The sequence below is a fragment of the Fistularia commersonii genome, chromosome 31 (assembly GCF_037954325.1).
Source record: "Fistularia commersonii isolate RoL2024-O1a breed Wild chromosome 31, RoL_Fcom_v1.0, whole genome shotgun sequence".
Taxonomy (NCBI): domain Eukaryota; kingdom Metazoa; phylum Chordata; class Actinopteri; order Syngnathiformes; family Fistulariidae; genus Fistularia; species Fistularia commersonii.
The window spans coordinates 9,325,984-9,347,400 of NC_141314.1; the positions used below are offsets into that span (position 1 = coordinate 9,325,984).

A 21,417-nucleotide genomic window follows, 5' to 3' on the forward strand; every position below is an offset into this window, starting at 1 on the left:
GGTAAATATCACAATGTGTGGCACTTAAACAAAATATACAGTTCACCTAGGAATCCATATTGTGACTGGAACTCAAGGTCCCATTGCTTTTCGTACGGAGACTTGAAGGCTTATGGAATAGCAAATGAAGTTGTGCTCCGAACTTGCAAAACATGAGTGTTAAATATGTCACGTCATATGCAATGTGGTGACCGTATCTATTCAATGACTAGCAAATAGGTTGGCCTGTTGGACCACATCATCCATCGCCACTGTCTAGGCTGTATTCATACCTCTACTAAACCAATCCATTACTAAGATTGAACATTAAAGATATAAGTTGTCAAAATGGTCAAACAATGCAATTGCTCACACCTAATCTTAGTGCTCCCCAGATTACTCCCTCCAATTATCTGGTTAATTTATTTTAGCCTCCTGATGTCTCACAATTTTCCACGATGATGTTATGTGACTTTCACGATCAATAATTTATGTCGTGGCTCACGATCAATGCAATCTAATGTCTCTTGTTTTCATGGGCTGTATGCACAAACTATGAACCATTGTCACTGCTGTTCCTGAAAAATTAAAAGACCTTTAACAGTCTTTTAATTAAATATAGCATTTCCTGTTGAGGAAACCACTTGTGAGGAATTCTAATATCTAAGCATGTTAAAAAAATGTCAAGTGTCTTCCGATATCTAACACCTCGAGGAATCCCTTCGTGTTTGATGCAAACTTTCACATGGAGACCAGGATAATATTCAAGCTCATAATAACCTTTTAGTCAAATACCTGCATGTCTAGTATGCCTGATTTTTCTTACTTTAGTATGTTAGTGTAAATTAGTCTAAAAAAATAGTGTATCATCTGGCAGAACTCTGCCCTTCTGCAGTGGACTGCCCAGTGAACCAGTTCTTGTTAAAAGTTTCAACTTGCCTGCGTGCGAGTGCGTTCTCCCTGAATATTCAACCAGAAATTTAGAAGAAAAAAAAATGACTTCATGGATGAGCTACAAAACCCAGATGTCCAAGGGAATCAGCGGATAGCCCTACTTGACCTGTCTTACCAATTATAGTGACAGTTTCAAATTCAAAAATTGACAGATGCTAGGCGATGGAAAATGTGTCAAATAAATTGTCATTTGCTTGAATAAGAAAACAGCAACACTTTTATTCAAGTGGTTTGGTATGCATGCGTTGTAACTCCAAAGTATAAAAGCCTAAAGTTGCAACTTTTCAGGTAGTACATGAAGACAGTACCTTATGCATTGGCAATATTTGTCTTGAATGATTATCAACAACATGATTGTATTTGGATCAAAAATCATGGTATTAGTGGTAGATGGTAGTGTCTGCAATCAAATTGAGTTTATAGTACACTACTCCCGCTATATTAAAATACAATTTTTTTAGGTAGATTCAAGAAATCTTCTTTTATATTCATTCTTTAACTTAGAATGATTCAGATGAAGTGCTTCGGGGGTCTAACGTATTACCATGTTATAATAATCGTTATGGCTGTGGCAGTAGACCGGGCGAGCAGCCTCATTGGTTAATGTTTTGCACACTGCAGCACAGAGAGGCGCTTCAGCCCAAGAACTGTAAGCTTGACAAGGATGAAATACTCTACTAGTAGCGAAAAAATGATTTCCAGATAGTGACTTTTGCAATTTTAGAATAAACCGAAGAAGGCAAGGTCATGCATACTATCAGAATGATAAATTTGATTGAAAACTTACCATCACTGCGGTACACAGGCTGAATCCCTCTAAGAAAACATCCAATTGTTGTTATGCTATGAATCCCCAATTGTTGTAACCCTTTTTAATTCAGGATATTTGAAATCTGAAAGCTTAATGAAAAAAATGTGTCTGTGACTGAGATTGTGTTCAGTATTTGAGGCAAAAGAAGGCAACACAATGGTTGATCACTACGCACTACCATTTCATCAGAGACTACAAGTTTATAGGACTATTTGCAGAATAGTCTTACTAATGTGCATATCCCAGGATCTCCTGGCTTTCTGAGGTCCACCACTGGAGTATGTTGAATAAGAAAACCCCTGCAACATCCATCACATCTCCGAACACACAAGGAAGGCCCTGCATTTAACTTAAGTGGTCATACAATAACCGCATTGTTTTTTTTTTTACATCAATGTATATGAAGATTTGTTGACATTTCTATTACTTTTTTTAGTTTTTGTTTAGAGAGATCTGAAATGTTTTTTGTTCTAGTTAATAAAAAAAATGTAACTATAACTTTTAAACATAATTACTTTGTAGCAAAATAAACTGCGTTATCCTGATACTGACATTAAAAATGACTGAAAGGAAAATTTGAGAAAACTGAGCCCCGAAAATATACTTTAAACCCTGTCAGCCATGTTAGACATTGAAACTCCGCTAAAATAAATGTGAGATTTGAAAATTGTTTCTAATATAATTTTGCTGATCGGGGTCAAAAGATTTGGGTTTGTTTTGGTTTCTAACCTTGCAATATACTAGACGATAACATTGAATAGAAATATAATGAAAGACCAAACCGAGGGCTGAGGATGCATCAGGTAGCAAACACTTTAAATTATAACCATTTTATTTAAAAAATATATTTTTGGGGTGGGTTTGTTCAGTTTGGCACATCTTATCCACTATACAGATATGAAATTGTACATATTACAATACAAAAGGAAAATGGAAAGAGAAAAGCATTCATTTTGCACAAAGAGGTTGGGTGAGATAGAGGAGGGTTTCTGTTCACTTTTTAATTTTTTTTCAATTATTATTTTTAAAATTTTATTTTAAGCAGGGTGGGGTCCAGGGCCAGAGGATGACAAGAGGAAACAAAAACGGTTTACAAATAGCCGAAGTGCAAAGGGATGCATATCTCTAAAAAAAGAAATGTGGAATTTCACTCACTTAGTACAACCATTGTCTTAAACAGTGAAATGTCATATGTTTGACCAAACTTTATTGGAATGCCACAAACACCCTTATGCTTCCCTTTATCAAAAGAGGTCTCTCCATATTGGCTGAATTACATTAAAAACATATTCAACTGAATTTGACCTTGAACATGCAAGACAGATTAGAAGGGCAAGAGATAAAGCAGTGTGAAGTTTGAAGAAAACATGGGTAGAAACAGCGGACTTTTAAAAATTGGTATGATAATATATGCCATTGTATTTTACTTTGATTAGAATGTGAAGAGGAACAGATTTTGTTGTATGGTAACACTCAGAAATTGTCGACATTTTATGAGCATGTGCTGTAGAACATTTACACGCAAGCATATGTTTGGAAATTCAATGCCAAAATTTGGCTGGCTCAGTTGAGACAAAGCCACCAATGATACCATTTTACTGCCTAACGGGGGCTTCGAGTTCGACCTAACATAAAATGGAATTGTTGGGAAAATGTCTTCATCTACAGGCTCTGAAATTCACTTGAAATATTCCTTTATCAAACGTCGCAAGGTTTATCAAAAATTCCCTTGTGTATAGGTTTCTGCTATGTGATATGTGTACACATTAGACCAACCGCTGGTCAGTTGTCAACTTTCCCCTTTTCCCCAATTTCACGTGGTCAAGAAATATTTTGGTTTCTACAATCTAGAACATTACCATTTTGTTGCTCCTGTTGCTGTGCCAATAATTACTTTCAATCCCTCTTTCTCCCTTCCCCCATCACAAAACTGAGTCCAAAGTGTGGAGCTGCGGCAGCAGCTTTAGTCTGATGCTAATGCACATCCTCTCCTTCCTGCATACAAATGTTTCTTGACCCAGGCTTGGTGTTTGCCTATCATTGGATCTCTATTTGCCTTTAGGCCACTGACCAGAGATTTACTAGACACTTATAACTGCTGACTGTGATGCTTTAATTGTAAAAGATAACAATCATTTCAAAGATGACCAGTGATTGAAAATATAAGTGTTTTTTTTAATTTTTTTTAAATGTGTGATTTGGAGGATGATTCGAGTCGAACTGTATTTGAGTGGTTGAACAAGCTAAATATTTCTAGTTCACTGGTGTGGGTGACGGAATATTAGATTCTTTTTGCCTGGCCTTAATTGGTTCAATCTTGGGGCTGTCACTCCTGATTAGTGTGTTTGCGGTAAAGAGCCGGAGCTACTGGGAAAGGTCTTATTTTCAGAATGAAATGGGCTTCTTTCTGGCATTTGCTCTGTTCATTACCCTTTCCCTTCCTACCCTCACCATAGCTCATCTGCATTTGTTCCTCATAAGTAATGACAAATCAGGAGGTTGTACTAACTAGATCAAGGTGTCCAAGTGTTATTTTCACCATATGAATACCTTTGGAATCTTGAACAACCACACATTGTCCGGCACACATTTAAGTGTAATTATGATGTTGTCAGTTATGAGGAAGACATCAATAATTTCAGTTCTATTTGAACCCGAGAGGAGTTGTGGTTAATCCCTCTCTTCTTTGTAAATTTGGATAACTGAACAAACTCCCTATGTCCCTGAACATCACCCCACGCCAACATTCAGAGCACACTTAGTTGGGATTTATATAAAACCATATGGCATTGTAAAATAAAATGAAAAACAAAAAGAACTCAATCAAATAGAAATTTGTACTTTTGGGAAGTGAAACTTGTTAATGATATAAGCAGGAAACCCATTGCAGCATTTGTTTCCGATTTAAGATTCGAGACACACAAAATTGAGTTATGCCTCATTTTGCAACATGTGATTTGTGTACATTTTAGAATCTTTAAGAAAGGAGGTATTGATGTCATGATAAAAAGAAAGACATTTAAAACTTGACTAAAGTTTGCAATTTTTTTCTGGTGACAAGGTTCTCCAATGTTGTTTCCAAAGAAAATCTTGATTAATTGATCAAATTTTCTCTCACCAGTGATTTAGAGTAATTGGATTACAGTGCCCTTGGTGCGGTTACAAAGATCATTTCAAATATTTAAAAAGAAATGCGACAAATTACACATTTCTCCCTTTTGATGTATCGTTTTAGCAGCGGGCCATTTGCGAAGACTTTCTGTGTGCTGGAGAACTGAGACAACGTGAAGACCAATCTCACAGTTTACAATTATCTTTTGAAAATGATTGCCCCTGCCTGATACAAACAACCTTGCATTCATAGAAAAATAAATTTGTGACTATCTCTAAATCCTCCCTTACCTGTTGTGTGTGTCCACCCTTGTCACTGAAGCAGTTGCCATTTCTCACATTCTCAAATCTCACTTGTAGAAATTATGCTTTTTTTTTTTTTAATTTTATTTTATTTTTTTTTACATTAACGGGAAAAAAAATTGAAAAAGCAAACCCTGTATCATTTGAAATGGTCAAATGGCAAACCATATGTTTTAGGAATAAATAAAAATTCACACTTCACACTCTTTGTAAGGCAGTTGCTGACACTTGCACTGCCCATATCCGTTGATGATCACAAGCGCTCCCTCTTCATGGCTGGGCTCATACTCATTATAGGGTACCTGTGTCGCTAGATCTGCCATAGGTTGCCTCTGCTGGGTCCTCATCTGCCTGCGGTTCTGGATAGCTGAACAGTGACGTATTCGGCGCAGGGTAGGAGGGCAGCACTTCCGTGAGATATACACAACAAAAATGATGAAAAAGAATGAAAACAGGAGGGCCATAGTTCCCATGATAACTCTATGAGTCATAAGAGTGTTGTCCATTATGGAGAAGTCATCCGTTACAGCTGCCTCTTCCAATGCAGTGGTAGTCGCTTGAGCAGTGCTTGCTGTTTGTGTTGTGGTTGGTGTGGTGGTGGCGGTAGTAAAGCTCCCAAAATCCACTGCATACTCCTGCGTGGGGGTTGGCTGCGTAATTCCAAACAAGGAGCTTGTGATGTCTGCAGCTGTCGTAGCGTCTGTGGTTGTACTGACAGTCTGAACAACTGGCGCTGAAAAATTCTGGCAAAGCTGGAATCCATAAACCGCATCAAGTATCTCCTCACCTTGCGCATATTCAGGACTATGACAGAGAATGGAATGTTCCCACCTACCCTTAAAGGTGCTGAGCCAAGTGGCCAGAGAGCAAATCCTTTTGGTACATTCCCAAAGGTTGCTAGACAGCCCAATGGTACTCAGAGACTGCCACATATCCATCACTTGGGGATCCAGACTACTTAGTTTGTTGTTATCCAACAGCAAAATCTTTAGATTTGGCAGGGTTTGAAATACATCAGGTGTCAGGACACGGATTTCATTTCCGGTAAGGTCCAACTTCTCTAAAGTTGTCCAGGTCCACTCCATTCCACACGTTAGGTTGTTGATCTTATTCCATTGCAGATACAGAAACTGGAGGCCAACAAGCCGAGGGAAATGGGCCAAGTTTATCTTTGTCAGCTGATTGTGCTCCAAGTGGAGCTCTTTTAGCTTAATGAGCCCAGCAAATCCATTTCGGGCCAGACTCCGTAGGCGGTTGCTGCTCAGGCCCAGATATTCCAGGCTGCGACAGTCCCAGAATGCCCGAACAGGTGTCGTGCGAAGTAAATTGGAACGGAGGTGGAGTATTTGGAGCTTCCTGAGCCCGTGAAACAGTTCTGGTTCCAGTGCAGTCATCTGATTGAATGACAGGTCCAAAATCTGGAGATTAATGAGGTGGATGAAGGTTGTGTTGGGCAACTTAGTGATACGATTGGAACTCAAATTGAGGTCCTTCAGCTTGTAGAGCCCTTGAAAGGCATCCTCTTGAACTGTGGTAATCTGGTTGTGGTCTAGATGTAGCCAGGTGAGCTGACTGAAGCCATAAAATTGATCGGGGCTTAGTTCAGTAATGCTGTTGTGACGTAGTGACAGCCCAAGGGCCCCTTTGTCCACGCCATCTGGGGGTGCCTGAAGCCCCTGGGTGTCGCAGTAGAACTGCAGGTCCTCACAGCGGCATTTTTGAGGGCAGGTTGTGCATGATGCAGGCGGCAGCAGGCACACTAGGAGCATGCTGATCATACACAGACACAGAGCCTTTGGTGCAGGTCCCACCAATGGCCACCTTGAATGGAAACCTGGTTGGGTTCAAAGATAAGAAAATAAACTGGGGGTGGGAAAGCTAATCTCTGCAGAGCACTCGATAGAAATTACGGTAGTGATTTTGCTTTTTTTAGTGTTTTTTTTCCATCTCGTTTGGAACGGTCGTGGGTATTTTACTCCGTTGCAGTTCAGTATACGTTCGATTGAATGTGATTTCAAAAAGTATGATCTAATGGAATCATTTACATATTCCTTAAGTTGGTCTTTTACAGCCGCTGCTTTTAAGAAACAGCAAAATGTATTCATTCAGTCACGAAATTCTGCTCAAGTTTTTTTTTTTTATTTCCTTTTCGTTTTTTTTTTTTTAATTCTCCCGTAGCGCTCGGGAAATCATTCTTTTTCATGCCTCACATCGATCATTTCAAAGGTATCTTGCATCATTTCCATCAAGGCAAAAGTGTGATTTATTTCCTGTATAATGTGTTTCTCTCCCCAGCTCATCCAATTTATTAGGCTCATCTGGATGAATCTAAAGTTGCGTAATAAAAAAAAAAAAAAAAAAAAAAAAAAAGAACAGCCCTACAATAAATCCTTCCTTCGTGACAGTTGTTCCCAATTTTAAGATCATCTGTTTGCAAGGTGTTTAATTATTTTACCGGTCATTTTCAAGACATTCTCATCATGATTCACTCGGAAAAATATTATGAACACCTCTCGGTACAGCCTAGTACATTTCAACGGCAGTGCAAATTCTACCCCTCAGTAGGACCATTAAAATAAATGAACTCCCCTCATACAGAAACTGGATATTTTATCCTCATGAAGGGCTGATTTATTGTATGGCTGCTGCGTTATACTGCATTTGTTTTATCATGATGTTCCTAATAAATTAGCTTGAGTGTATGTCAATATGGAAGGAAAAATGAAGGGCATTCACAATAAATAGAGGAGCCTAAAGAGCTTTTAGTTCTTCGCCTCTCTCCTCTTACTTGTATTCCCTATTCATGTCCAGACTTGCCATATAAAGGGGCTAACTTACCCATTCTTTTGTGCACATCGGAAGCTGCATTCAACTGTCCTTTTCCGTTGACTTTTGGCGCAACCACATGGAAAAAAAATCCACGGGGAAAAAACCCTTTTGATTAATCACAAAAGGAATCAGCCTCTTTGGAAATAAAGGAATTCTGAGTCCACCCAAATGAAACAAAACAGGAAATTCCATGTCCCAAGATGATGATGATTATTCCTGTTAATTTCCTTTTCAGTCCCATTAAAATCCAAGCTCAAAATGTTGAATCTTTTCCTTCGTTCGATGATTCATTAGTTGATGTATTTAAGTTGGTGAGTTGCATTCACAGCGATTCCAGCGAACAGGATCCCCCCCCTCGTCTTTTTCCCCTTTCGATTCCCTTTCTCTTCAGTGATGTTACCCCAGATGGTTAATTGAAGATCAAATCTTCCTTTTTCATGGCTGTGGTCTTCCAACCTGAACTTGTTGATGGCAGTCAGAGATCCAGCTTCGGATGCCGGTCCGTCTCAGCATAGCCTCTGCAGAGCTGTGAGCAGAGACCTCATCTGCTTGCCGAGACGCAGAGAAGAGAAAAAAAGCAGAGCAGGGAGTCAGGGATGTTATTCTGTGCTTTTTTGTTGCAGCCACTCACTGCTACAGAGTGGTGGCAGCCTGGCGTCGATCATCACTTCTGTTTCTCTCTCTCTTTTGCTCTCTCCCACACACACCAACACCCTCTAGTTCTCTTGCTCAGTCACTTGCTCTCCGCCTCATACACACTGCTTGTGCACCTCAATCTTCCTCCACCTCCCTCTACCCCCCCCCTCGCCCCCCTTTTCCCTCCCACTGGCTCGTCACCATCAGAATATTGATATCTTGAATGTGTTGCAGCAGCTTGCTGTTGAAATTAACCACAGCTGTAAATCTTTGCCTCACCTCATCGTTGTTCTGGAATGAATTATATATGAATGTATACTACACATAAACAAAATAACACAACAAAGCAAAATGTACTTTGCAATGTTTGGTGGCTGCAGACAGCGAACATGAGGGAGGGAAAACGGAGGGCTGTTACGTTTCCGATCCTTTTCAAGACTATACTTTTGGAATGACTTATGAAGTTGGGTTTTATTCATAATTGATGTATCCTGAGTGCAGTCTTTTAATTTTTGAGCACCGGCATGTCATTTGAGAAGGTAGAGTAAAGCTAGTTCTGAACATATAGATGATCATGAGATATACATGCTGCCCCCTGTGAACCACAGTGGGATCATAGTTACTATTATGCTTGCATGCAGTGTGTTACATATTTAACATTTCAAAGTTTGCATTTAAGCATCACTCAGTGCTTAACAGGATGGCTGTAATTCTGTCCATGGCAACAATTTCCCAGAATTATTTAACACGGTTTAGGGCAGATAACGGGGCTATAACAATAAACTAGCCTTCTCTTTTACACTGGTACCTTACTCTTTCAAAAAGAGACCTAATTATTGAATCCCAGCATCTTTTCATTTTATTATTAACTATGGATCTTTCAAAACAAATTCCCTATTGTTTTGAAAAAAAATAAATGAAATAAACCCATTCAGTCCTGAGACAAAATGTGCTCTTTGTTGTAACTTTTCAGGTCGCCAGCATGCTGCTGTTATTCCCAAGGCGTTGTAGGAGACAGTATCTCCCACTGGGATGCATCAGTGGAATTTGAGAGATGGGAAATACATGGGGAAAATCTCATGGGACACAATGTATATTCCCTGGATTTTTTTAAGGTTATTCTACACATGGAACATACTTTATTTCCATTGGGTTTATTCATAACCCAGCGAACTAGTGGTTCTGTAGAAAAGGGGATGTTCCTAAATCTGTCCTAAAGGAGATGGATAGAGACTCACTTGAGTATCATAAAAGATGCCGCAGAGAAACTGCCTCCATAATAAGCACCTGAAGAAGTGCTTTAGAACCCTCTGGTGTGGAAATGAAATATAGGCTAGGCATGAATGAAATAGGATTGAGGGAGAAGGGGCAGAGCAGACTAAAGCCCTACCACAACGCCGCATCCAAAAAAAGAAAAGAAAAAAAAAAAATCTCAGGATTAGTGCCGTTGGAGCTCCCTTGGCTTGAACCAGACACACCCCCCCCCCCCCTCTCCAGTGGCCAAAGGTCAATGGGGGATGTGGCAGTTCAATGCCAAGCCCATGCATGATGATGTTCCACTAGATTTGCATGCATTCTGAAGGGGGTAAAAATGCCTAGCAGTTTTTACAGTCTCTGATGCAATATTTTTAATAATTCAACCATTATGTCTGTCATTCATTTTGTCAAGTTTTTGACATTCATTTGAGCAGTATACGTAACTGGGCCTGGCATCTTTCTGTTCTTAGTGGGGCACAGCAGGAGCTGTCTAACAGTTAACTGCCGTTGTTTTCCTAACTCAAATGGTGTGATGCGATGGGCCATTTTTCTTTTAATTAAACCCTGGTTGTGTATTCTCCTAATGGAAAACAAACAAAAAAAATGATCCATTTAGTTGCATCAGGAGGTTCAGATCTTACTTGAAAAAGTCCTTTATTTTCCTCTTGTTGAAATGTGTACTTGGGTGTCTTAGAAACAGAACTCCATCTCAGTAGATGTTTTAAACCCCTGCATTTTCAACGGCTTGGTTGAATATGGTTCATATTGCTAGACACTCTATCTATGATCCTAATACCTGAGGTTCTACATTTAACCCATATGCTATACGGACTTAATACAAGTCAACACAGACACCATCGTTTCCCCAAAGCAGTTTCATTAAATAAGGCGTGCTTTTGTTCAAATCAAGTTTACCAAACCACCATGGGGAAGCCATGTTGAATGGCCACCATACTTTATCAAAGAATATTTACTTGGTATACAACATTGTGATTTCTGAAAATATCATAATAAATATCAGAAGGTGCATCTTCTTTTATTTGTAGCTACTGTAATTTACTTAAAAAAAATGTACTGTACTATCTTATAATTCTAGTGCAGTTTGCTGTCAAACATGCTCTGAATACCCTTCAGAATAGTAGCCATTTTACTGTACATGCGCAACAGGTATACTGATGCATTCTATGTAGCTCTTTCACTCACTGAGAAAATGTCCTTCCATGGTGGTTTGCATCCATATTTATTTTAGTCTCTGCATTACAGTCATTTTTGCATCTGTTAATAAGTCAGGCATGTGGGAAAGGATCTCAGCTGCATGTCGTATGAACACCTGAATTTGAAAACATACATTTACACCTTTCTCATGCTAAATGCAAAATATTCATGGGGTGACAACCTTTTTGTCATGGTTCTGTTCGAGGCAGCTCTGCTTGATGTCAACTTTACATTCTGTCTTTTGTTTTAATCTTTTCCAGCATCAAATTCAGAGGGTTGACTGTTCATTTGCATGAAAAAGAAAGCATATCAAACAAATGTAAAAAGTATGATAATTCTTTGGTATCCTGACTGTTACTCCGCAGGTAGATTATTTGTTATTGTATTGTTGCATACGGTCCTGTAATTTCTCTTCCTTGTTTATTTTTCAGGCGGGAAGGAAAGATCGGAGTGATGCTCTGAATACAGCCATTGATAGGATGACAAAGAAAACAAGAGACCTTCGCCGACAAGTATGTTTCATATTTTTTCCATGGCCCCCCTTACTGTTTCCCCCTTAAAGCAACCTTTTAAACTAGGTACAAAGCTTTTATAACACCTCATCTTTCAATGCTGTATTGATATTTCAGCAGTCAGTGTCACATTGGTGATGTATTTGCCAGTGCATTAAGGGATTTTCTTTCCCATATTTAGTCATTTTTTCTGTATCATTCTTGTCATTTGACCTCCAAACATGGTAAGTCATTCTTTCCTTAAGGTCACAACATATGACTTGGACGTTGTTAGAATGCAGGGTATTGAATGTGACTTGTTACAAATTATAATGCATGAATGCAGGATCGCCAACGACGTGACGTTTCGGGATTTGAAGAAGCTTTGTTTCTATTTGTAACCCAGAATTGTATCGACGAATGAAATTTGTTTGGCCTTTGGCACCATGGATGTAAAAAGTCTGCACATGAGATGAAAAAAGGGAAATGCATAGACATGCATGTTCAGAAGCCATCTGTTACAACAAGACTGATGGATATGGACTTTGAAGTTGTCCCGTGTAGTAATGTGAACAAATTGCATAAACACCGTTTATGTAATATCTTCTCACTCTGTGTCCCTGTCTCTCTTCTAATACTTCTGTACCTATATTTTTTTCCACTTCAAAGCTGCGTAAGGCAGTAATGGACCATGTCTCTGACTCCTTCCTGGAAACCAATGTTCCCCTCCTGGTCCTGATTGAAGCTGCCAAGAATGGCAATGAGAAAGAAGTCAAGGAATATGCGCAGGTGTTCCGCGAGCATGCCAACAAACTAATTGAGGTAAAGAACTATTGACAGTTTTACTTACAGTAAGCATCAGTAATAATTCAACTTTTCTGTTCTTTATAACTTTGGAATTACTGTGCTTCAGAATACCAGGATCTGAGAGTTGTTTTTCCTGCATGAAAACACTACTGTTGACATTTAAATAATTTGCTGTGCCGGCTGTCATTGTCTTTTTCTTTGTTTTGGCTCCTCTTCGCGTGCTGACTTTACAATAGCAAATTGTAAATTGAATGTGATCGTGTTTCTCATCTTAAACAAGGAAACTATTGAAGAAATCCTTGAAACACTACTGTCTGTATAACTTCAATTGCAGATTTTAAGAGTCATTCAGGAATAACACATCAACAACTCAAGTACACTGAAGAAAAAAATTACACATTTGCAGCAGTAGCCTGATGTCAATGAGCTGTGTATACATTGGAAACACAAAGATAAATATCTTAATGTGATGAATCCTTTTTTTTTTGTTGCTTTTGTTTGTTGTTTTGTTTTTGCTCCAGTGCTATTCAAGTTTTTATAATGGTTCAGACCCAATGATCTGGGCAGGGATCATCTTTGAATACGATTGGCCACAGCTAGCTGCTGCTGTTTCTTTTCCGAACTGAAGGCTTTGGTCATGTTTTTGATATCCTGTGCCAGAGCCTCAAATCATAACATTTGAGAGGGCTTCCACCTAGAAACATATGACTATAGGTATAGCTGAACTAGTTGCACCAATGAGAGCAGGCTAGTATTATCTTTTAATTATCTTTTACCTCTGGAAACCATTGAACCATCTTAGAGCAATAGGGGTTGCATTAGGAAAAGGAAGACATGGCATGGAAGAGTGACATCACTATCCTTCCCTCATGCTGCACAACCACTTCAACTTAAGATAACATCTGGCTTGGCTATTGAAATTGCAGAATGTACTTTTGGTTGAATATTTCATGTTATAGGTGAATAACTTCTAAGAAGGGAATGGAGAATATCAAAAAATGTATGTGTAATTATTGGTTAGGGTTAGGGTTGACAATGAGCAGTTGAATTTATCTGTGATGCAGGCATTTGGAAAATATTAATCCCTTGTCTTACATCTCCAGGATGTAGTTAATTGTAATCGTTATTGCCAAAGCCTTATATGAATACTTGTAAATGATTATATTTGTTTTGAATGAAAAGCCATAGATTTATTGGTCTGAAATTTAAAAAAAAGAAACGCTTTCTAAGTGGCCATTAAAACAAGTGAATGGATGCAAACAGATGCAATCAGCCAGTGTGGTTAGTTACAAAGTTTTTGGAACCTCATACACAATCATGAGTGTGTTGCTGTTGCAGTGTGCCCTTATTTAGAGGCAGAAATAGCAAAATGCAACCACTTAATCTGGGGCTCTGTTCATATGACATCATGTGTTGTGGAAGTGCACACGCTGCCCTAAGGCAAATAGTCCATCATTTCACACACATTGCTTGAAAGCAACATTATGACTGACCCACATTAGTTTGTAGGCTCCTTTTTAAAAATGCTGTCTTTGTTTGTCAGAACATAATTTATTCTTAAAATCAAGCATATAAGAAATGTTGTTCAAGTTTTTCTCACAAGCTTATTTGACATTCATTGGTCAATAATACAATGTGATTGTATGGAGTGTGTTTCCCTGCAGAGTACATCATGATTCCTTGATTTTAGGCCTTTACACTCGTAAGAAAGCTGAATTATCGATTCGGTGATCTCTTCATGTCAATCTTTCGGGTGGTGCTTAAAACTTCATGTAACAATCACATTTAAGTTGATCAGCAAGTAATGTAATTGTAGTCCTTCTAAATGTACAAATAACCAAAAATGTTCTCAAAGAAATCCCTTCCAAACTGTTCTGACTCAGATTTTGCAACATAGAATCTTCTACCATGAACAGCACTTGGCTGTTTTGGCACCGCAATGGTACCTGCACAGTTGTCAGTCAGATGGTGGAATTAGAAGTCTACCCTCACGATAAAATTCTGTTTATCTTTCATGTTGCAGCATAACAGTACTATTGATGTTTCAGTGACAATGACACTTTCACATTCAAACTGACTTTGTTTTCCGACAGTGTCGAACTGTACGGTGTTCAAGACTTCCCCCAAATTGGTACATTCCCTTGTGGTTAAACCATGATAGTAATGGAGTATTTACAGTATGTGAAACATCATCAAAGTAAAAGCACAGCTATCTCAATAAACTGCTAGTGGTTTTCTTTGAATAACTTTCTCACCTTCCCCCAAGGTTTATATTTTTCTCTCTGGTTCCTGCATGTGTTTGAATTGCTGTGTTGGATATGTTCATGTCGTATGTTTTAGTGCTTTACTGGTATACTGGAATTAATGCTTTTTATCAGTAAAATAGCCTAGGAAGGGTCTGCTGTATATCTCCTTGTAGTCTCGACTGAGAAAGACGAGGATCCACCAGATACTCCTCATTCTGCCATTTATGGAGTTCTTAATGCATTTCAGCACCATTACTTTATTTATATGGGAAGTTTATTTTGTAGTCCATCCTCTGCATTTGCATGGAAGTTTCCTGCCATTTTTGTGCATACACTGTACTAAACGAGTGGTATTGTACTGTACAGCTTTATTTGCTGTTAGCTTCGTTAACGTGGTAAAATGCCTAGACCCCATCAAAATAAGGCGAAGAGAGTTTTGGGCATCAGTTTTTATTTTTAAAGAAAAAAGATGAAGGAAGGAGGGCCGGCATTTTCCAATTTGTCTGTGGTAAAGGTTGATTTGAGTTATCCTGTGATTAATTTTTGCAATACATGCAAGTAATGTTATTTTACATGCTGGTGAACCACTGACACTATTTTATTTTTGTGCAAAGACTAAGCCCAGGTTGTGAAAAAGCATGTTTTGGTTCTTGCTTTTGTGCAGTTAAGACTTTGTGTGGCCTTTGTAAATGATCACATTTCAGTGTATTTCTGTCTTTTGGATTATCCCACATTGGCACGGTACTCATATCCCTGGCATTCTGTTTCAGTTGCCAGCACATCCCATCCCAAACAATATTCAAAGTAGTTGACCTACATTTCTTAGAGAGCTATAATATTTCTGCGGAAGATGCAAAATATATTCAGAAAGAGTTGGGCGCGGAGCTTGATTTGTTGGTCAATACAAGAAAATATACTCACGAACCATAAAAGTTGGCAGTGGCAAGCAAGACTTGCTTCCTTCAGCACTCTAGTTCTCACTTGGCTGCTCGTTTTTTGAAGGTGTTAGGAATATTGCCTCTCTCATTCCAAGAGTGCAATGGCAACCTGGCAGCTCTGTGATGGAGCCATTGGGAATATCCTCATGCTAGTGGCAACAATTTCCAGTAATATTTTGAGAATTCAATTGGGAAACATGCAAATACAAAATTGCTTTTTACTCAAAATGTTTTTTTTCCTCTTCTGCTCCCGATTTTTGCTCCTATGCATCATATTGTATCATGTTAGCAGCTTTATGAATTAATTTTCAACAGGGGGCACGTGTTAACGCTTGATCCCACTATGTCATTTGCAATCAAACGAATAGTCCCATACCATATAAACCATATTGACTAAGTGTTGCTCTCTTGTGAAGTCAATGCTTCACACCCTGTCTGTGGAAATTAAGTGACTTGGTGTGTTTTCTTTTTAGGTTGCCAACTTGGCATGTTCTATCTCCAACAATGAAGAGGGGGTGAAGCTGGTCCGCATGGCAGCATCTCAACTGGAAACTCTTTGTCCCCAGGTGTCCTTTCTGTACATTGGCTTTACATTGTCACATTGATTGGTTGTCAGCAACAGGCTTTCAGAGATGCTTCATTACCACTGAATAATAATAATACTTTTAATGGGGATTTTTCAACACAATCTAGTTTATCATATGAAAATACACAAAAATACACAGCAAAGTGTTTTGTGTACAGGTCAAGTCAAATTTTATTTATATTGCACCAAATCACAATGGAGTCGTCTCAAGGCATTCTTTAGTCAGTCTTTGTCATTACCAAAACAACTAAAAATGGTATGCGAGGGGATCGGCCTTCTTTCCTCTGTATTCATGAGACAGTTAAATGATCAAATCTGTTACACTCACAGTCCTATTTAGTAGTGATTTTGAGAGGAAGACTCCCCGGAGTTGTCAGTACATCAACAAATCACTGATGAATTTATTTTTATATTTATTTTGACATGCAATTCAAAGTCTGCTTGCATCTCCCGTGTTATTTTTTTTCCATTCGACATACAAATCTAGCTGACAAATCATGTGGTATCAAAGAAAATGTTTTCACACTTCTTATCAAACTTACTATCATTCCATCAACTGCACCTCGGATTCCTGCCAGCTATCTTCACTTTGCTGCTATTGCTCTTTTTAATCTCCTCTAATGACTCCCATTCATCCTGAGCTCTGATATCCACAGATGTTTCTTTCCCAAAACAAGCAGCTATTAGTTTTATTTCATTCAATCATTCAAACCACTCTGTGTCTATAATCACTCGAAGGAATGAATTGGCTTCATGTTACAGTCCCAACATTGGGGTGAGAGATTGCGGGGGGTGCGCAATCAACCTATGCTAATGTTGTGTCTGAGGGCTATGCTGTAATGGAGCTTTAATGGCTGTAATTGGGTGATTACAGGTGATTAATGCAGCGTTGGCCCTTGCTGCCAAGCCCAACAGCAAAGTGGCCCAGGACAATATGGACTTGTTTAAGGAGCAGTGGGAGAAGCAGGTCCGCGTCCTCACGGATGCTGTTGATGACATAACATCCATTGATGACTTCCTTTGTGTGTCTGGTAAGCATTTGCTTGCGTGTTGAAGTGATACATGGAATAACTTTGACATCCAATAGAGCTGCTTTCAGATATATATATATATATATGTATATATATATATTGTACATTTATTTCTGGAACTGAATGTTTTCATGAATGGGGGAAAAAGAACAGTGTCATCACAATTTTGGCACTTCCTGCTGACTTCCTGGCACTTCCTGATATTTGCACATAAAGCTGACGCTAGAGTGTAAATGCTCTAAAACTCAAGGGAAAAAGATAGATCCTCAAAACATTCAAAGTCTTGAAGAACGTGTACAGCAACCCTTATATACCAAGGATAACATTTGAATGCATGTGGGCAAAAAAATGGGCCCCGCTTTTGATTGACAGAAATGTTTTCGATAGACCATTTTAGCCTCTTCATAAGTGGGATGACTTTGGTGGGAGATTTGCTGTTGGTTTAAACATTGGCTGCCTTAGATACCGTGTCAAAGTCTCCTTGAGCAAGACACTGATCCCAAACATGGTGCTGATGGGCAGGTCAGTGACAGGCCCTGTCAACAGTGTGTATAAATGTGTGAGAGTCAATGGATATATGGCAATATTGTAAAATGCTTTTACTGCCATTAGGTAGGAAGGTACTTTGTAAAAAATAGGATATTCTAAGGCACTGAAGCTTTAGCAGAGCTACACCTGTAATTGACATCCTGTCCCCTGTACTCAAGCACACAAATGGTGTGCCATGCATAATACCCTTCAGGAGTTCTCATTTAGCATTAAGCAGGGGGACTTCTCCCACCTCCAGTCAAGGACAGTGTGTAAGTTACACAATGGATATTTGCATTTTACCAGCCCTACGCTAATAGGTAGTCTGGGAATTTGTCTCGAGCCCTTCCATCTTATCATTTTACCTCTTAATGCCAGAACTATGCGGTCCTAGCATGAGGGCCGGAGTTTATGTGTATTGTTGTTAACACATCAGCCAACATGGTGTTTTTTTTTATTCTCTCTCATTTAAACCTGCACTTAAATGATGGGATATTGATGAACTCCACATCCATTGAAAATTTTCGGGGGAGTTCTGCAAATGTGGTTGGCACTAATAACTGTATGTCTTCTGCCTATAGAGAACCACATCTTGGAGGATGTGAACAAGTGTGTCATCGCTCTGCAAGAGAAAGATGTTGATGGGCTGGATCGCACTGCTGGGGCTATTCGAGGCCGTGCTGCCAGAGTGGTCCATGTGGTCACTTCTGAAATGGACAATTATGAGCCTGGGGTTTACACAGAGAAGGTCTTAGAGGCAACCAAGCTCCTCACTGACACAGGTATGAAAAAGCAATATGTGTGTTCTGCCATTAGACTTTGTACCTTCACACCTAAATTTCTTTAAATCACGATGTGATTTGTCACATCTCACGCACATAAGGATTACTCCTCTCGCTTTTGAATATCAGCAAGTTTTCACTCCCGTTTTTTTATCCATATGTCACATAAAAGCTAATAGGATGGCAGAACAATTAATCAGATTTAGAAACCGCTTGGCTCTCTTGAGGGTGGGCCCATTAAAAATGAATAAATGCAGGTTTTATTTCTACAGTGGTTGTGAGAGTAAGAGTAGTTTGAAGAGAAAGACCACAGGCCTTTGTCAGATTTCAATATCAGTCACAAATATAAGCAAGTGGGACTTCCTATGTCTTAACAGTAGCAAAGGTGAGGAGGAGCAAACCTTGTCCAATCCTGTTGGCTGTCTGAAAACAAAACATTAAAGTGTAAATCAGCTTACATTGAAATATGCTTATGTAATCTCATCATGTTCTCTGCTAGATACATGGCGGCACTGAGAAAAAAAGATAAGACTGTTAGATTGTAATACTACATTTGAATTTCTTTCACATTTTGAGATTCAATTTGAGCAGTGTAGCATTTGGCAGTGACCAAAATTGAACCTCATTTGTCCATGCTGAGCTAAAACATAACAATGTGAAGCTTAAGACATTATTATGTCCTCTCATATGATGTGAATGTGTTAGTGAGCTTTCGACTAAAATAATAGAATCTGTCATCTCGGGTGCCATGACAACTTAATCATATAAAACACTGCGCTGTTACCTACTGCTTTCACCAATTATGAACTTGTTTCTGCGGATGAGATACACTATGATGCCTCACTGACTTTGCTGTTGATGTAAAATTGCTTTAGATATGTGAGTTCTTCCAAGGTGTCTGGTTTTAAGACTCCATCCCGCAGGATAGATTTATACTTGTGTACTCATTCATTCCTTATTTTTCAAAAGATTCTTGGTCACGGACTGAATCGATTGCAGTATAATACTTTTATATTTTCAGTTTTATAATAATACTACTACTACTACTAATAATAATAATAATTATTATTATTATTGTTATTGTTATTATTATTGTCGTAACAAACCAATTCCTTCTTCTCTTTGCTCTATTATTGTTGCATCTCTGCTTCCACATCGGCATCCATGCCTCGACCACTAAGGCATAGTTCAGTCCGAAACACTAAAATTGGAAACTACTAATGCAGATGAACCGAAGACCCCTGTGGGCTCTGTCCAAAATACACACCTACTGAAAGTGTTTTGTGAGCTGCCGTTTGGAAAGCTCTGCCAGTTCTGGCCTCTAATTCCTAAACCTCTTCTCGTTTGCACCTCTTTTCTCAAAGTAGGCAGTAAATATAACAGCACTGGATGTATTCTGACAAAGATGAACGTAATTGTTGCTCTTGACTTTTTTGGAGATTACATCGTGCTAAAGATGATGGTCTTGTAATGCAAGGCAATGCATTTAGAATAGACGTGAAACTCGCTTCTCTTTTTGATAACTATGCTTCCATCATTCCGTATTTGAGTAGATTCTACTGTATATGCTGCTGGTGGATATTGGGTTTATAAGATGAGAGGATTTTGTCAATATCCATTTGTTTTGTTCTCCGTAAACTTGAGAATTTAACACACTTCTTCAAATTAGTGGCTAATTTATTTTTCAATATTTATGATTTTGCCTTCCTTTTTTCCACCTTTCATCAAAACCCTTTTTCAGTCATGCCACGGTTCACCGAACAAATTGAGTCTGCAGTGGAGGCCTTGAGTGCAAACCCATCACAACCTGTGGACGAGAATGAGTTCATTGATGCTTCCCGCCTGGTATATGATGGAATTCGTGACATTCGCAAGGCTGTCCTTATGATCAGGGTAAGTTTGATTGTTTTTCCCACTTGAGATCCAATAAAACATTTAAATACTTAATAATTTAACATTTGCTGACACTGTGCCATCAGGACCAAGTATGCCTTGTTGCTTTAGAATTGGTTTTCATATGTGTTAAATGTCTTACCCTTGACACATTTGCTTTTGAAAACCTGAGGAATATCACAAAATTGAAAGAAGTGCACCATTGTGACCTGTCTTTTCCTCCACAGTTATTGGCATATATTAAATCGCTTAGCAATTACATGCAATTGCATGTTTACATAGTATGATACATAGCATTATGGAGTGGGTTATTATACTGAAAGGTAACTTTGACAGAGACACTGCTCTCCGCTCCAGATGTTATTCATAATGGTATATGGGAAACCATATTTGCGTGTAGTCCTTGAAGCCAGTGATTTCCTTGTCTCAGGCAAGAACCAACCTAATTGACCAGACTTGCTATGTAGTGTTACATTAGCCCTATGTAGTTGTCTTAGTATTAATACCCTTACATGCATTGAACCATAACTGAGACAGATGGCAGTTGGTAAGCATTGAAGGGTTATGTAATTGACTGACAGTGAGATAACAACAAATCTCATGCAAGCTCCTAAGAGAAGCTTTTTTTACACACAAAAAAAAAAAATGGTTACATAAAACTGCCAAATAGTATCCTCTATATTCAGATATGTTGACAGTTGTAACAAATTCAAACATTTGTCTTTGGGTTATAAAGTTCTGCAAGATTTTTTTCTATTTCAACCCTTTTTTTCTTTAATCCGTATCAACCATTTCAAATGCTTAAACCGTTTTTGACAGTGTTGTCCAAAACCCTACTTGGACTCCCATTATTATCCCATCACACGTGAACCGAAACATCTTAAAAGAACCATTTTGCAGTCTTTGCACTATAATATTGCTATTATAGAAGTTGGTTACTGCTATTAGTCTTGTTTTGTCATAATGGCATTCTGCAGCAGTTTCACCGTCAACCAAGTGAAAATACTTTGCTAACTAAAA

The 21,417-nt window shown here is 38.7% G+C and overlaps 2 protein-coding genes across 2 annotated transcripts in view; one reads left to right on the top strand and one right to left on the bottom strand.

Annotated features, from left to right (window-relative positions):
* Positions 1-21,417, top strand: part of ctnna1 (catenin (cadherin-associated protein), alpha 1) — a 65,882-nt gene that overhangs the window by 22,296 nt on the left and 22,169 nt on the right. Inside the window, exons 8-13 of the mRNA XM_086178551.1 lie at positions 11,527-11,607; positions 12,256-12,408; positions 16,051-16,143; positions 17,038-17,194; positions 18,304-18,504; positions 20,246-20,397. Coding sequence (XP_086034677.1) covers positions 11,527-11,607; positions 12,256-12,408; positions 16,051-16,143; positions 17,038-17,194; positions 18,304-18,504; positions 20,246-20,397 — 837 coding nt within the window. The remainder of the gene's footprint in view (positions 1-11,526; positions 11,608-12,255; positions 12,409-16,050; positions 16,144-17,037; positions 17,195-18,303; positions 18,505-20,245; positions 20,398-21,417) is intronic.
* On the bottom strand, positions 5,225-8,592 carry lrrtm2 (leucine rich repeat transmembrane neuronal 2). Its single transcript, XM_086178553.1, has 2 exons — positions 7,997-8,592; positions 5,225-6,992 (listed from the first exon to the last, which is right to left on the bottom strand). Exons 1-2 carry the CDS (start codon positions 7,998-8,000, stop codon positions 5,350-5,352), a joined length of 1,647 nt encoding a protein of 548 aa, XP_086034679.1. The 5' UTR covers positions 8,001-8,592; the 3' UTR covers positions 5,225-5,349.